This window comes from Procambarus clarkii, chromosome 32 (genome assembly GCF_040958095.1).
Source record: "Procambarus clarkii isolate CNS0578487 chromosome 32, FALCON_Pclarkii_2.0, whole genome shotgun sequence".
Classification (NCBI taxonomy): domain Eukaryota; kingdom Metazoa; phylum Arthropoda; class Malacostraca; order Decapoda; family Cambaridae; genus Procambarus; species Procambarus clarkii.
Genome location: NC_091181.1, coordinates 32,160,974 through 32,176,840, shown reverse-complemented (window position 1 = coordinate 32,176,840; position 15,867 = coordinate 32,160,974). Strand labels below are relative to the sequence as shown.

Here is a 15,867-nt window from a genome sequence, read left to right as displayed (position 1 = left end):
AGGCGAGCATTACTTGGTCCCTCAGCCCAGCCATTCACATTGACAGGAGAATCCAAAAGTCACTAATGGTCCTAGAGTTGCACCTCTTGCAACTTGCCACATACGTTGTCAATATCTCTCCAGGAAGTCTCGGTCACTCCTATGGTACAATGTCATCTCATTCCCTGACATCTTGTAACCAAGAAATATGGTAATTTCTCGGAGATGACCATGCTGTGCCCTCCCTGTCTGAGAGTTCAAGGTGTAGTGGTGCCCTGGTCACCTGCCACATACCACTCTGGTGTCCGTAGTGGGTCATGTGACCTCAAGTTACCTCCTCATTGGTCAATCTTGCTAGCATGTGCCCAATCATCTTACATTCCTTCATCCAGGGTAGAAGGAATGGCCAACCAACTAGGCTTTCCCCTCTCCCTGCAGAAACTTAAAACGAAAATAATTCAAATTTTAGGCTATCTGCCTCTTTATAAACATTGTCAAAATGGACCTATGAGTCATCATGCATATTTACAGATTAGAGTACAACTCTTGATGGGGGAAGGTGTGTGTCAGGAGATAATAACCATAACACATTGTAATCTGATTGCTGTCCCTACTCCAAATTAGCTACAGCTAGATCTGCTCACACTTCACTGGTTATTCCTGGACCCCTTTGTCTAAAGCTCCATAAATACCATTCAAGAAAAGATACCAAATCTAATAATGCATATCATACAGACATTAGCAGGGAAGAATTGGTGAAATAACATTCTTTTATAAAAAGCTATTATATTTGACCACATTTAAACTGCAGAACATCACAAATCTCCCAATGTATCCATCATAATTAATTTCTTATTTACCTATCTCATTGCTTCTTATTGCAGCTAACTTTCAGCTGTTCTTGAGTCCATGTTTTTGGTTTCCTACCATGCATGCCTATTGTGGAAACAATAATTGTTACCGGCATGTGCCTCTTAATATATGTAACTCGTGTCCCTCTTCATCACTGTAATATGTATCTGCATGTAAAATATTTCCATCAAGTAAATGTGATCATATAGATCTTTGGGGAAAGACACTGTAGGTTCCACCAGACTATCAACACAGGAACACAGTGAAATATTATGAGGGTGTGTGTTTGTTTCTTCTACTCTCTCATTTACTTCAACTGTATCAAAGTAAATAATTTGAAGTAGTTGCCGTTTGTACATTCTTAGGATATGCTCATATTATTAACATCCTATTTCCTGGCAGTACAGAAAGAACAAAATAAAGATTTGTACTTCAGAGCTTACTGTTCTGATGTATTCATTCATTTTTTCTTGTTTTTATCTTTAATTGTATACTTTTCATAATTTTTCTGAGGATCATAAGGCTCCCATCTACTTGCAGGAAAGATGTGCTTGTTACGCTCATACCAACTGCGCATCACCACTTTGCCTGGGGATCAAACAATACCTTTTAGTAATGTACATACTTTCTATAATGGAAACTTTTCACAACACTTAACAGAACTTGGTTAACTACATAAATGTTCAGAACCCTCAAGTCTTTCTCTATACACATTCTCATATTTTGTTCAAGTCCATTAGTGACATGTACACATTATAATCTTTCTCACATTCTAATCCTCTAAAAGCTGCCTTAAATCAAATATCTGATGAGCTACACACATACACTAACTTCCACTCCTGAACCAGCTTCATTAATCAAATTCTTATTAATTCCCTGCACTCTTTTGATCACTGTGATGTCATCAATTGGCCCACTTTAACTGACAAACTAATGTATATAATTCCTTACAGTTGCTACATTCTCCTTCACTTGTATACAGTCGTACATTTGCTGCTTTTTACCACTCTTATGGCAATGGGTCACTATCACATGCCTTCCGACAAATTCTCTACACCAGCTCCACTTCTCTTTTTCCCACTGCATTTAACCATGTCTGCATACACCTTAACACCTGCAGCATTCCCACTTTCAGCTTCTACATTATTTTATTCTACTCTTCCAGAGGTATGTCATCTGGTATATCATTTTTACACTCTTCTAACATCATCAAATCCAATCCTGATCACATTGGCACCACTTATCATTTCCACCTACTGTATTTCACCATTTATTATTATTATTTTTACCCATCCACCAGTTTCTCTGCTGCATTTTCTTCTTTTTACAGTATCTTTTTTTTATATCTTTTTGTTTACATAATAATTTTTAAATATATTAGTCTTTTCAAATATCTTTTACCCTCTTTTACTTTGTATCTATAAAATCCAATTTTTTGTCACCAATTGCTCTTCATACTAAGCAGTTCTTCACATTACCATACAAGTTTGTGCAACTCTTTGGCATTCAATGTAATGAAACCAGCCTTGAATGCTATGAAATGCCAATTTCTTGGTGAGCCCCGGTGGCTCCCTGAAGCTATTTCACTGAGAGAGTTCCCCCACTACTAGATTTCCTTGGCTGTAGAGTTCTATTCAGCCTACCAGGGACCAGAGCCAAAACCTAGCCCCCCTCATAGAAGCGTGGGGAAGCCGGTGATACTCGACTACCTCACTGGGAAAGCCTCGCAACTTACTGAATGAACTCCCCCAAACAATGTAAACAAAATTACCAAATCTGTCTAAACAAGTGTATGTTCATTCTACCCATCCTTCCCACTCATATGGGAAGGTGGGAGTGGTGGGGTTGAAGCTCATGCTGTCCACAAGCTAGAGCAATCAGTTCTGGAGCAGATATACACACGAAAAACCCCATCTTCCCAACTACTTTTCATTCATAAACAGGGGGTTTGGCGGCTGAATTAACGAGCTAGGATCTTTGTATACGAGCATGGGCTGTTATATTGTGCGGAAGTTCATTCAGTTTGTTGCGAGCAGCAAACATTCAGAAAAGTTCCTGCCTTTCTAGATGCCTTTCTCACCTTTCCTGGTGAGGTGGCATAAAGTCACCTACTTCTTGTGCCTCTGTGAGCAAGCCTGGTTCTGGCTCTGGTTCCTGGAAGGCCAAATAGAACTCCACAGCTGATGTGATATAGTAGTAGTAGGGAGCCATCTCAGTGAGATAGCTTCAGGGAGTCACTGAGGGAGCCGGTCGGCCGAGCGGACAGCACGCTGGACTTGTGATCCTGTGGTCCTGGGTTCGATCCCAGGCGCCGGTGAGAAACATTGGGCAGAGTTTCTTTCACCCTATGCCCCTGTTACCTAGCAGTAAAATAGGTACCTGGGTGTTAGTCAGCTGTCACGAGCTGCTTCCTGGGGGTGGAGGCCTGGTCGAGGACCGGGCCGCGGGGACACTAAAAAGCCCCAAAATCATCTCAAGATAACCCCTTCCCCTCAGAAAAGCATTGCTTGTACTGTATATTATCACATAGCTATGGTAATTGGCATGCAGAACAGATTCTAATCTATCTGAAGGAAAACTTAACAAATGCATAAGCTATATAATTCTGTTTCACTTGTAATAATCAACAATTCATGAGGATATGTGGCAAAATGTTCTGAATGATGTACCATGTATAATAAAGGGAAACCTCTAGCTGTAAAGAGATACTCAAAAATGTGTTGTAGGCATTTATAAACCCTTCTTGTAACAACCCACCAATAATTTACCTGCATGTGATTCTTCTTTTTCTACAGATGCATCACTAACTAATCGTACATCATCACGAACATCGAAATGAAACAGTGGGCCACTCTTTCCACGAGCCTGAAGAAAAAATAAAGACGGCAATTAAATTAGAGTACAGTACTGCATTTCAGTTCCTGGTCTGTAACTGTACTATCAAGTGTAAAACAGAAAAAATGGAACAATACCAACTTTAATCAGAACATTATTTACTAGTACCACATTAGTTATATCTATCAATTATGACAAACGATTACGCCACTGCAATCGTTGGGTGCTGGAGCCATTGGGCCTTCTCTGGCTGCTGCATTGTTAGCTTTCTCTTTAGGCTTTCTGGGGTTTCCTCTGCCCTCACTCAATGTCTTCATGGACTCCTCCACTCTGGTTTGGGACTTTGTGACTAGTGCTCGCCAAGTCTTCCAGGGTCATTGGTCTCCTCTCCTTTGTCCAACTCACAATTACAGTTCATGAGTTTGCAACCATCTGGCATATGCTGTGGAAGATTTGGATTCCTCTGGGCTCTGTGCTCCACCTCTATTTGGACTGTTCCCTCTGTGGTTCATTGTCTCAACTAAGGGGTTCACTTCAGTCAATTGCCCTTTGGAAATGGACTCTTCAAGTAGCTCTTTTGCTAGTTTCTCAGTTTGGCTCTCCATGCTCTTCACGTCCAGGGAATGTTCAGCATTCTCCAAGACAGTTTTCAGTTCCATCCCGTTTCTATTGAGTGGACCTTTGATGCCACCTCCTTCCTGCGGCTTTGCGAGATGTGCGGCCACCCCGGAGGTGGATCTTTTTACATTGGCATGGAATTATTGCCTTCCTCTGTATGCAGCACCACTTCCCTATCACGATCCCCTTGCTGTGGATGCCTTTCAGCTGGACTGGTCGAGGTGGGGGGGGGGGGGGGGGGTTCCTGTATTCTTCCTGATGGTTCAGCTATTGCTCTGGGTCTTGGCCAGGTTGGTCCTACCAGGGAAGGGTGATCCTTCTGGCACCTTAGCCACTGGTTCACCCTTGGACAGTGTTTGCTCGGTGTCCAAACCTGGGCATTTTTTCAATGATTCCACCTCTATAAGAAGGTTGGCCTGGTGACGTATTTCACTAGTTTGAACTTCTCAACTTTTCGCATCTCGTCTTTTTTGACATGCCTTTATCAGCATTTTTATAGCTTCATGTTCTCCAAAGGTGGGATTTTTGTTCTTTTGGTCCTGCTGAGCGATTTGTTGGTTTGCAGCCAGCTCCGTTTCTGGCGAAGAATATGTCGGATGGCTTCCAGAGCTATCCTTTGGTCATTGATGCTTGGCTGGTTCGGACGGGAGAGCATCATGTCTTGTATACAGTGGTGTGCCACCAATTCTAACTCAGTACACACTTTGTGGGTTGATCCAATTTCATTGGTGCCCCATTCCAAGGCTTGTATCTCCCAAGTCAAATTGTTATTAACCCCTTCAACTGTACACCACGACTAGGGTTGTTTCATTGACGGCGTGCACCACAACCAGGGCTGTTTTTTTGGTGTAGTGCAAGACTTAAAACTCCCAGATGGTAAGTGAGAAACCCACACGATGCCTCAGGTCTCCAGTAAACACCTGCCATCATGAAAACAATCATGGGTTCCCACATGTTCATGGGTAGGCCTCAGTTTGTATACAGGAACCATGAGCGACGCACACACCTCTGACTCAATGCCACGTTATTGACTCAACTGCTTACCTGTTATTCCAACTGACCAATATTTTGTTCTATCACTCCATATGCAGATGATGAGTCACAATAGCATGGCTGAAGATAGGATGACTAAACCACACACCAGAAGATGAGGAGACGACATTTCGGTCCATTCTGTACCATTATCATGTCTATTGTTATCTTGAGATCTTGAGTTATCTTGAGATGATTTCGGGGCTTTTAGTGTCCCCGCGGCCCGGTCCTCGACCAGGCCTCCACCCCCAGGAAGCAGCCCGTGACAGCTGACTAACACCCAGGTACCTATTTTACTGCTAGGTAACAGGGGCATAGGGTGAAAGAAACTCTGCCCATTGTTTCTCGCCGGTGCCTGGGATCGAACCCAGGTCCACAGGATCACAAGTCCCGCGTGCTGTCCGCTCGGCCGACCGGCTCGGCATTATTGTGACTTGATAATGGTCCAGGAAAGTCCAAAATATTATAGTCACATCTTCTGGTGTGGGGCATGGTCATCACATCACTCCATGTCGCATTTATCAAATGCCTTTGCGATGGCCGTGTATACCACATCTGCATTGTTTTTCCTCTAATGCCTCATTGATTTTGTCATAGTAGTCGGCACGAAGCATAACCTCCCCACTCTAAATCCATGTTGGCCTGAGTTGCAGAGGTCATTGGTCTCCATAAAACTGGAGATCTGGTTCCTAATCACACTCTCAAATTTTTTTATTATGTGGGACATTAGTGCAACTTGTCTATAATTCTTGGCCAATGTTTGCTCCCTCCCTTGTGTAGAAAAGCTATATCTGCTGATCTAAGCTCTTCCTCTACACTATACCAAGTGACTGTGCTACTGGCACTTTGCATTTCTTTATAAAAATCAAATTTCTCGAGTCTGAACCTGGGGCTGCAACCTGTCCTTAGACGAAGTCCATTCTATCCAGCGGTCGACCACAGACACATTCATCAATTTTAACATTGTTCATTCAAAACAGAACTTTTCTCAAATATAAATTAATATTATATACTAGTATTTTGTGCATATTTAGGCACTGATTAGGTTAGGTGTTTAGGTTCTGTTGCCGATTATTTGTAATACTGTACGTGGGAGAAGCATTTACAGCATTGTACTTCGAACAAAAGTCATCAGCGAGGCACTTGTTCCAGAAATGTTCGGGCGTCATCCATTGCAAGTTGTGCGTAAACAATTTTCATTCATAAACAAGAGGTTTGTCTTGTGCATGGAATGAACTTTAGGTCTTTGCTTAGAGGACAGGCTGGGGGGTTTGTGCATGGGCACACTGTCCATTTTTCTTTCAAAATCTGCAGTGTTCGTGTCGATATCAGTTACACTTTCAGGGGTTTGGACATTACATACATAGAAAGTGTCCAGTTACCCATTAACCCCACCTATCCAGAGAGTAGGGTTCGAGATAAAATGTGTATTCACAGAGTCAACAAGGTGCTTATGTATGTTTCACCTATTAAGCAGGGGGTAAAATGCAGTTGTAACAACCAAAGATGGAGTCACTTGGGATGATGAGGTAATCACCACTGGGGACTTGGGAGTTATCCCTGCCAAGGAAGTGGTAGCGAAATTGAGAAGGTGAACCAATGATGAAGCAAACGAAGGCACCAAGCTAGGGAACCAATGATAAAGTCAGGTCTAGGTCCACTGTAGCTAGAGTTACAGAGCCCAATCTTCCATCAAATGTCTGACATGTGGGGGGGGCCTGGTTGTCTCCTCACGAATCTGAGTTTGAGAAGCGAGTTCGTTTATCATATGCATCCTGTTTTTTTCTAAGTTTGGGCCCCAGAGCCAAGGGATACCACCTACCAGGGCAGCAAGGGAAGCCAAACATTGACAAGTGCAGGAAAGTATGTCATCTTAAACAGTGCTCTCCTCTTTTCAACAGGGTAGTCCTACTGCATCATACACACTGCAACAACAGTGCAAAGGCTTCTTTCTCCCTCTCATCTCATCCCACACACCCACCCTCTGAGGGTGAGGAATCCTTCTGGCAGGTGATCCGATGACCCAAATGGAAACCCTATGTTGGTTTCTTCTCAAGTACAAAGCCCAGAGAGGAGGCGGAGGCAACCTCCATCGACCCCAGGCAGTCATATGCGAGCCCTTCACTGTAAGAAGGCGAAACCCATGAGGGTGCCATAAGTGTCTGGTTTAATATTTTGTTAATGGAAGAAGGAAAAAAAACATCACCTATTTATACCTGGTTGAAATCTTAATTAGGTGCAACCAAAAACAATACATTACCCCATTGCCAAGTATAACATAATACACAAATATGGCATAAATTTATCCATACAGAATTATAATTTCTGCATTGATAAACTCTTAAAACAAATTCCTTATATACAGCTAAACAGCTAGAGATAATGCAAATGCAAGTAACCAAGTGTTTCAATCAATCACAGCTTTTCTATTATGTATAAATAAAAAAAAACTGAAGTAATACAATTTATTAAACAAAACTCTAAATAATAACAGCAACCTGTCAAGACTTCTGGACCAATTAGGCCCATAGAGCACCCAAAAGATCCCGTACTTTGATCCATAATGTATATAATTAAACATATCTACCTTGTTAACAATAAAATCATAGAAAGTGTAATGATGAGGTATAATCAGATCCTCCTTGATGTACATAAGATGATCGGCAGACACTGAACGCAGTTCATTGAACTCCTTCCGTAGAATTTCTAGTCCTCTCTGGAGAAATTGATACACGCTGTTTCCTGTTAATGGTAGAGGATTTAGAGCATGAGTTTCTTACGGTCACAACAAATGCACAGTATACCCCTATCTCGGGAAATATTTAATAGCAAAATATTACAGTATATGTACATTTATTTTTTATAGAAATAAAATAGCACCCACCCTGCTATATGGGCCAGCCATATGGCAGGGTGGTCCATGGGCCAGCCATATGGCAGGGTGGTCCATGGCCATCCATATAGCAGGGTGGTTCATGCCTTGTCGTACAGCAGTCGTCATTCATATAAAACATACTGCAAACATGACTGATTGTATTATAATATTTCAGTGTATAGGATTCACTATTTGGCCTGCATGGGCACAAATAATGTCAAAATGTGTGCTTACCTTTCTTCATACGTACAGATCGCCTATGGCCTGATCCATCCCAGTAACTGAAAGTGATCTCAATTTCCTCATTTTTCATGGCTTCTTGTTTTGCTACCCATTCCTAAAGAGCAGGAATTTTAATAAATATTAACATCGTCATTGGATATCTAAATTATGTTATATAAACAAATCAATGCACCACAACCCTTCTGATAATCAATCCAGCTTCAGGTTCAACAGTATACAGTATAAGTAAGTAATTATCAAAAGAAGGCACCAAACCGGGAAGGCTATGTAGCACCATCAAATGCGCGGAATAATCAGAGGGCGCTAAATATCACCAAGGATGCCAATACGAGAACAAAAACGCATAAGGCGAACGATATCAAAAGTATCCGAGTCACCAAGAATTCTATTGAGGGACAGGTGACCGCGAGGGGCGGTCGGAAAACAAGACACACGCTCGAGTATAAAGTATAGTGCTCACTTGAAAATAAGGACCACATGGTTTACCAGGGAGGAGGCCAGGTCCACGCATCACAGACATTGTTCAGACCAGAGCTTCAGCTTCTAACTCATATAAGCTGTCGCCTAGTACAGTAATCAACTTAACTACAGGGGAAACCTCGAGATACAAACGTCCCTCCTTACAAATTTTTCAGGTTAAAAGCTCAATTTCTTCGTAAAATTTGAATCGGGTTACGAGCTTTGCTTCTCCTTACAAAGTTTGTTGATACACGTATGGGTCGACCGAGCACGTGGCACGCTTCAGTTTACCAGTGACACCCACCTAGTGATGACCGCGCTTGAATTCTTTGTGAAGAATTTCATTGATTTTGTGCTTTTTTGGGGTTCTGAACATAAGTTTATTATATATCACGACATGGGTTCCAAGAAAGTCAGTGGTAAAGTTCAACCTAGGAAAATAGTTGTGAGGATAACGATAGAGGAAAAACAAGAGATCATTCATAGGTTACCTTGAGGTGCTTCCGGGGCTTAAGTGTCCCCGCGGCCCGGTCGTCGACCAGGCCTCCTGGTTGCTGGACTGATCAACCAGGCTGTTAGACGCGGCTGCTCGCAGCCTGACGTATGAGTCACAGCCTGGTTGATCAGGTATCCATAGAGAGAATGTGATTTCTCACTGCAGACAAGTGCTAAATGTAGGGGAAAAACAAGTGTCTATAGACAGATTCTTAGTAAGACAAGCATACAGTGAGCCACAACCAGGTCCTAGTGACATGCCTGCAAAACATAAGAGAGAGAGTACCCTAGAAATGTCATCACTGCTGTTATAATGGAAGGGGACTCCCGTTCCGAACACTAACACCTCTCCTCACCGTTTTCCATACACCAACAAGAATCATCAATAAAGGTAAGCTATAACTTGTACATACTATAGTTCAAAATATTTGTGTATATTATGTAAGAAATGTATTTTGAAGTTAATATTTTTGGGAGTGTGGAACAGATTAATTCCATTTATATTATTTCTCATGGGAAAATTCATTTCGGGTAGCAAATTTTCAGTTTACAAGCCGAAACCAAGGTGTCACCAGTTACAAACTATGTATAATAATTTGAATTAATTTCCTACTAACCAATTTATTTTAATTTAGTGACTTATTTATATACAAGTATAAGCCCTCCCAAGTTATGCCAGGAGTTTATTTGTGCAGAAATCTGAAAATACAGCTCACTAAGCTTTAATAAAATAAATATTAAATTAATAATAAATTACAATTAAATAAAATTGGAATTAATAAATAAAATGAATAAATCTTCCCCCATAAGGAAATTCCCACACATATACAGTACTAATAAAAATTGGTGTTCCTTTGAATGCTCTATTTACCTGCCGTAATTCCTCCCTGAGCCTATTTTCAGCATCTTCTCTGTCCCTGTCTGGTAAAAAGCTGGTATCAACATCGGGATTCTTAACCATCCTAAAGTCTTTGTTGAGTTCCTTGTCATGTTCATTAATTTCAGGAATATACTCCTCCTCCATCACCACCTCTTCCTCCTGTTGCTGCTCTTCCTCCTCCTCCTCCTCTTCCTCCTCCTCTTCATCATCAGGGCAAAAACTAAGCTTCGCAATCTGTTAAAAAGATTTACAAAACACAATCATTAGCAATTAAGTAAAAGGAGCAAGCAAAAAGCCAGCGTTGAGTGTAATGAAACCCCCTTTTTCTGGTAGAGCCCCGGTGGCTCCCTGAAGCTATCTTGCCGAGATGCCTCCCCACTACTGGGTCATAGGAGTCCTGTTTTTCCTACAGGGATTAAAACCAGAACCAGATTCCCCCCCCCCCCCCTTTCACAAAGGCGCACACAGCAGAGAATTAATCATCCCTCACTGGGAAAGTACCCAGAATGTTTCAGAAAGTGAGAATTTTACAGACAATTGGAAGACGTACATAATTATATAGGCTCAAAGTACCATATATAGAATACTGGCATCGAGTAGTTTGGCACATTACCAGTGATGGCAGCTTCTGGAGAAGCAAACAATATGCCACAAATATTTGCTAAAAAATAATTGTAATTAAAAAACTAACCTTCTCTCTCTGTTCCTTTTTTTTGGCTTGTTTGGCCTCAATTTCTTTTCTTAACAATTTTTCTTGTTCTCTCTTTTTTCTTGCTAATTCTTTTTCTCTTTCTTTGACAACATCTTCTTGTTTGGCTTTCATTTCATTGAGTGTGACTAAACCAATTGTCGAACTCTGAAAGGAAAGTGCATATTACTATATTTTAAGATCATTTTATATTATTGCTCCAGGATATAAAAAAAACTAGCATAAAATGTAATGAAACACCTCTTTCAGGTAGTGTGTTGGTGGCTTCCTGAAGCTATCTCACTGAAACAGCTACTCACAACTGGGTCACATCAGTCATAGGACTCATGTCTGGCCTACCAGAGAGGCTTCAGTTCTTTACTGAGAAACACACCACCGATTTGGGGAAGGGAGGGTGTCAGGAAGCCTCCGGGGCTCACCCAGAAACTGGCATTTCATTCCATTCAAGGCCAGTTTTCTGTGGGGACCCCCTTCCGGCTCCCTGAAGCTAACTACCCACAGAGAAGGGCAAAAATGGGAAACTTACCAGGGAGGTGAAAGCCCCGCAGGTATTAACTCGAAGTCGAGACCAAAGGCCGTGACGGATGCTACACTGCAACACAAGGCTGCAGAGGACCCGGAACGTTGACTAGATACCTGGCAGCCAAGACCCTTTTAGACCCCCAAAACCCCTGTGTCCAACATCGGCTCAAGATATATTACCAAAAACGGCTGACAAGGCAGCATACTTGTGAACATTATAAGCATGAGGGGTAGACTGCAGGCTGGCTAGCTTTAATGACTGTGTACAACCTGAGAAACACAAGCTTACCACAAACTGTTCTAAGATAGCTCCTACAATAATAAATTTATTAAGGCTTATAACGGCATGAATAATTTGAGAACCCTAAAAATCTGACATTTAAACATCCGAGCACAACTTGTCCTCTTACAAAGAATATCACTTTTTGCTCGTATGCCTTACTAAAGCCAAAAATTGTCATGCTAGAAAATGGAAGCGGCTCGTGAAAGTGATGTACTGTCCCATTTTCTGTTTTCAGTCCTCTAGCTTAGTCTGTTAGGTTAGGAGAGAACACTTTAAATTAACTGTTTTCTTGACGTTTTGAAACATTAGGAGTACGGGCTGTCTGAGCAACACTGAAAGCAGATACAGTATTAAAATTATAATCTATGTTTCAAAAATAAAATAAGGACTTATGCTTTAACATGCTTTTCATACCTTTAGTTGCTGTTCCACTGCATCATAATGAACAGCAAACTTATTTTCAATCTTGTTTATTTTTAGCGATTCTTCTAACTTCCGTTTCTTCTGCTCCATTTCCTCCTGTTCCCGTTCTCTTCGTTTTTTAATCTGCATGGCCCGACCAGCCTCGCTCGCTGCTCCTTTATACTGTGCCATTTTGCCTAGTCAGCTTCCTGTCTCTTCTGCACTGTAAAAAAATTCAGTGTTGAATGTAATGGCATTTTCTTGGGGGGCTTTCAAGTACCACCTGAGTACCATCAAGTCTTAGCCCAACATGCCAGATCTATGAGAGTCCATCAATTACCTACCAGAAACAAGGACCAAAATCTGGTTCACTCTACTAGGCAAGGGGAGCAGGGGACTCGGAGATCAACTACGAAACTAGGATAATACCCATCATCAACCAAACATGCAACAAAATAAGTGACAACTTGTTTTGTTGCAAACAATCTCTACTTGAGATTAATTAGGCATCCCTAGGCAAACAAGGTAAGCGGTCGCTGCTGTGGAGCAAATACCCTAATTGTGACTTGCCCAACCACCACCAGAAAACAAGAAAGTAGTTCAGGTCACCTGGGGTCTCAGCCAGAATGTTCCCTTCACTCTGGAGCTAACCAGGCATAACCCTAAAGTCCCATAGGGATTGAAATGGAAGGAAAACCAGTAAATGAGATGAAACTTATAACAAAGAAATGCAAATAGGTAACAACAGATCATGCCTCTCATGAAGTGGACAAAAAGGAGAATGGCAAACCCATGGTTCAAGAGGAAAAAGAGAAGACAAAAAAGGCATGGAAAAAGTATAGGGATATGGATACAGAGGCAAATAGGGAGGTATTAAAGAAGGCCAAGAATAAGTATACAAGAATCAGTAGGGAAGCACAACAATAGTTCGAGAATGACATTTCAGCAAAACAAAAAAAAAACAAGCTAAGCTATATATGGAGGAAAACAACAGCATGAGATCATGTGATTAAACGGCGTGGGACATTCTTGGAAAATTAAAAAGAAGTGTGTGAGGTGAGGAGAGAAGTGTTCCAAGAGGTTTTTAAACCAGAACCAGATTGGTGTCCAAGTAGGAGTGACAACAGATGACCAGAACAACACTAGACAGAATTTAAGTTACTGTAGAAGAGCTAAAAAGATACCTGGAGGAATTGGGTGTAACAAAAGTAGTATGACCACACCAATCACCACCATGAGGTACTAAAGGAAGCTGCAGGGATGTTGTGAATCAGCCCTGACATGCCTGGTTTGCAGTGTCAACCCTGTGACCCTTAACCGTTCTTGGTATAGGGGTTGACTTAGTTCAGGATTCTTGTCACCCCCGTGTTGGATTTTCTCCAAAACAGATATGTCTTTCTGAAGATAAGGTCTCCCTGCTTGGATAGAATAATTCAAGTGGGGGGGGGGAGGGGTTGCCTACAATGCCCTAGAACACAATTTACCACATATATATATACACTGGCTGCCTGTCCCCTGACAAAATGGATTATTATTATTATAAATCATTTACCATTTTTGGTAACTGATTGTACTAATATAAAATATACACCATTTTTTTAATGAGGATTTATGGATAAAGTGCACAAAATATTAGTACTGGTTCATGCTTTGTTTATGCTTCTCTGAAAAGCCAACCACATTAGAAAACTTAAGTGCTTTCTGAGGAGTAATTTGAGAATCATCTGCATAATAGAAAACTTAAGTGCTTTCTGAGGAGTAATTTGAGAATCATCTGCATAATGAATCCTGCAACCCTATTCAACCAATCCTAACAAGATCAAATCAGACCTGATCTAGCCTAGCTTAACCTTGACTATACTAACCAAGCCCAACAATTAATTTTAACAATTAGAAAACGAGCTGTCGAAAGGCCAGTGTACATCCTGGATACATACCAATGGGACCCTGCATTGTTTTGATACAGGCCCCAGAGGTGCTGTACTACCTGCATACAGGGCAAAACATTTCCCAATGTTACTCGTACAATTCCAGCTTCATCATCCCATTGGATACAACAAAAAAATACTACTGAGAACCAAAACTAACATAGGCCTATCAGATCTATTATATAATGTGCTCAAAAATTGGCTAATAAGGTTGCTAAATAGATAAAATACTGTACATGTGAAATGCTTTTAAAAATTAGGTTTGACCATTTTAGTCTAGATTTTGTAATCAAATATAACTAACCCCATGGGTTATATCCAAGAAGCCTATCACATTGCTCCTTGGAACTGTATAATACAGGTATTATTTTTAAATAATAACTATAATAATAATGATTCAGTGTGTCCGGGGACAGGCAGCCTGTGTATATATGTTAGGTATATATCGAGAACCCACCAAGGTCGAATTACTGACCCTCCCCAGGATGCAATCCCCACATCTCCTAGGTACCCATTTACTGCTAGGTGAACAGGTGCATTAGGTGATAGGGCCACCAATACTAGTGGCCTCGACAAGGACAGGAAGATAGGAAACGCTCCCAATGATTTCTGCCCCGCCTGGGATTCTAAAATGGAATTCGCGACAGTGAATATAGAACGAACCCCAACTCTACGTCCAGAACTTTCATTTTTTACATTATTCAACTACTTACTGCGCTGCTGTACCCCTAGGGTACAGTTTTGTTTAGTTCATTTATTATGCACCTCATACCCATCCTGAGGTAGTGGAAAGGGTTACAGAGGCACATAATGGGCTCAGGGACTGAACCCCAAAACTGAATTGGCTAAGAAAGTTACAGTGTTAATGAGCTAGTTACAAAATTCAATGCAGCCCGTATATAACTTAGAAGATACCTAAGTTATGACAAAGAGAGACCGTACATAACTTAGGAGGCTAAGTTAACCTTGGCCTATACCACCTACTCAGCCTGAACAGGTTTATTATATCAAGGGGAGGTCCTTTTCTGTGCTTCTTCTCACAGGATCAACATAAGATGTACAATAAACAACTAGGAAAAGATCAGCAGGGCAAATGGGAGAACCTACGACAAGCCGCTGGCGTCCTGCCCTAAGATAAACTAAGCGGCAATAATTAATCCATGAAATGTTTACAAAGTTTAGAGCGAGTGTGTAGATAACGACCACCACCTCGCGGCCGGGAGTCCAGCCAGACACTGGCTCAATTGAATTGAAATTGAAATTGCTAAAAGTAGCGAGCTGACGGTCTAAAAGTAGCGAATTTGTAATAAATAAATAAATAAATAATAATATATATATATATATATATATATATATATATATATATATATATATATATATATATATATATATATATATATATATATATATATATATATATATATATATATATATAAATAAATAAATAAATAAATAAATGTTTATTTAGGTAAGGTACATACATACAAGAGATTTTACAAAGTTTGTTGGTTTAACAGTCTCCGTGGTGTAGTGGTAAGACACTCGCCTAGCGTTCCGCGAGCGCTATGTCATGGGTTCGTATCCTGGCCGGGGAGGATTTACTGGGCGCAATTCCTTAACTGTAGCCTCTGTTTAACGCAACAGTAAAATGTGTACTTGGATGAAAAAACGATTCTTCGCGGCAGGGGATCGTATTCCAGGGACCATAGGATTAAGGACTTGCCCGAAACGCTACGCGTACTAGTGGTTGTACAA

General features: G+C 41.0%; 1 protein-coding gene across 5 annotated transcripts; it reads right to left on the bottom strand.

The window, feature by feature from the left end:
* Positions 1-745: 745 nt before the first annotated feature.
* LOC123759371 (protein FAM50A) lies at positions 746-15,358 on the bottom strand. Of its 5 annotated transcripts, none has more exons than XM_045744330.2 (8): positions 15,102-15,358; positions 12,197-12,407; positions 10,960-11,124; positions 10,260-10,502; positions 8,426-8,528; positions 7,904-8,058; positions 3,600-3,696; positions 746-1,419 (listed from the first exon to the last, which is right to left on the bottom strand). In XM_045744330.2, the coding sequence occupies exons 2-8, from the start codon at positions 12,374-12,376 to the stop codon at positions 1,292-1,294; spliced, it is 1,071 nt and encodes a 356-aa protein (XP_045600286.2). In that variant the 5' UTR covers positions 12,377-12,407; positions 15,102-15,358; the 3' UTR covers positions 746-1,291. The 5 variants fall into 5 exon arrangements, with proteins under 5 accessions (XP_045600286.2, XP_045600288.2, XP_045600290.2 ...); XM_045744332.2 differs by having other exon boundaries at positions 12,197-12,402; XM_045744334.2 differs by having other exon boundaries at positions 15,220-15,356.
* Between the last annotated feature and the right edge of the window lie 509 nt (positions 15,359-15,867).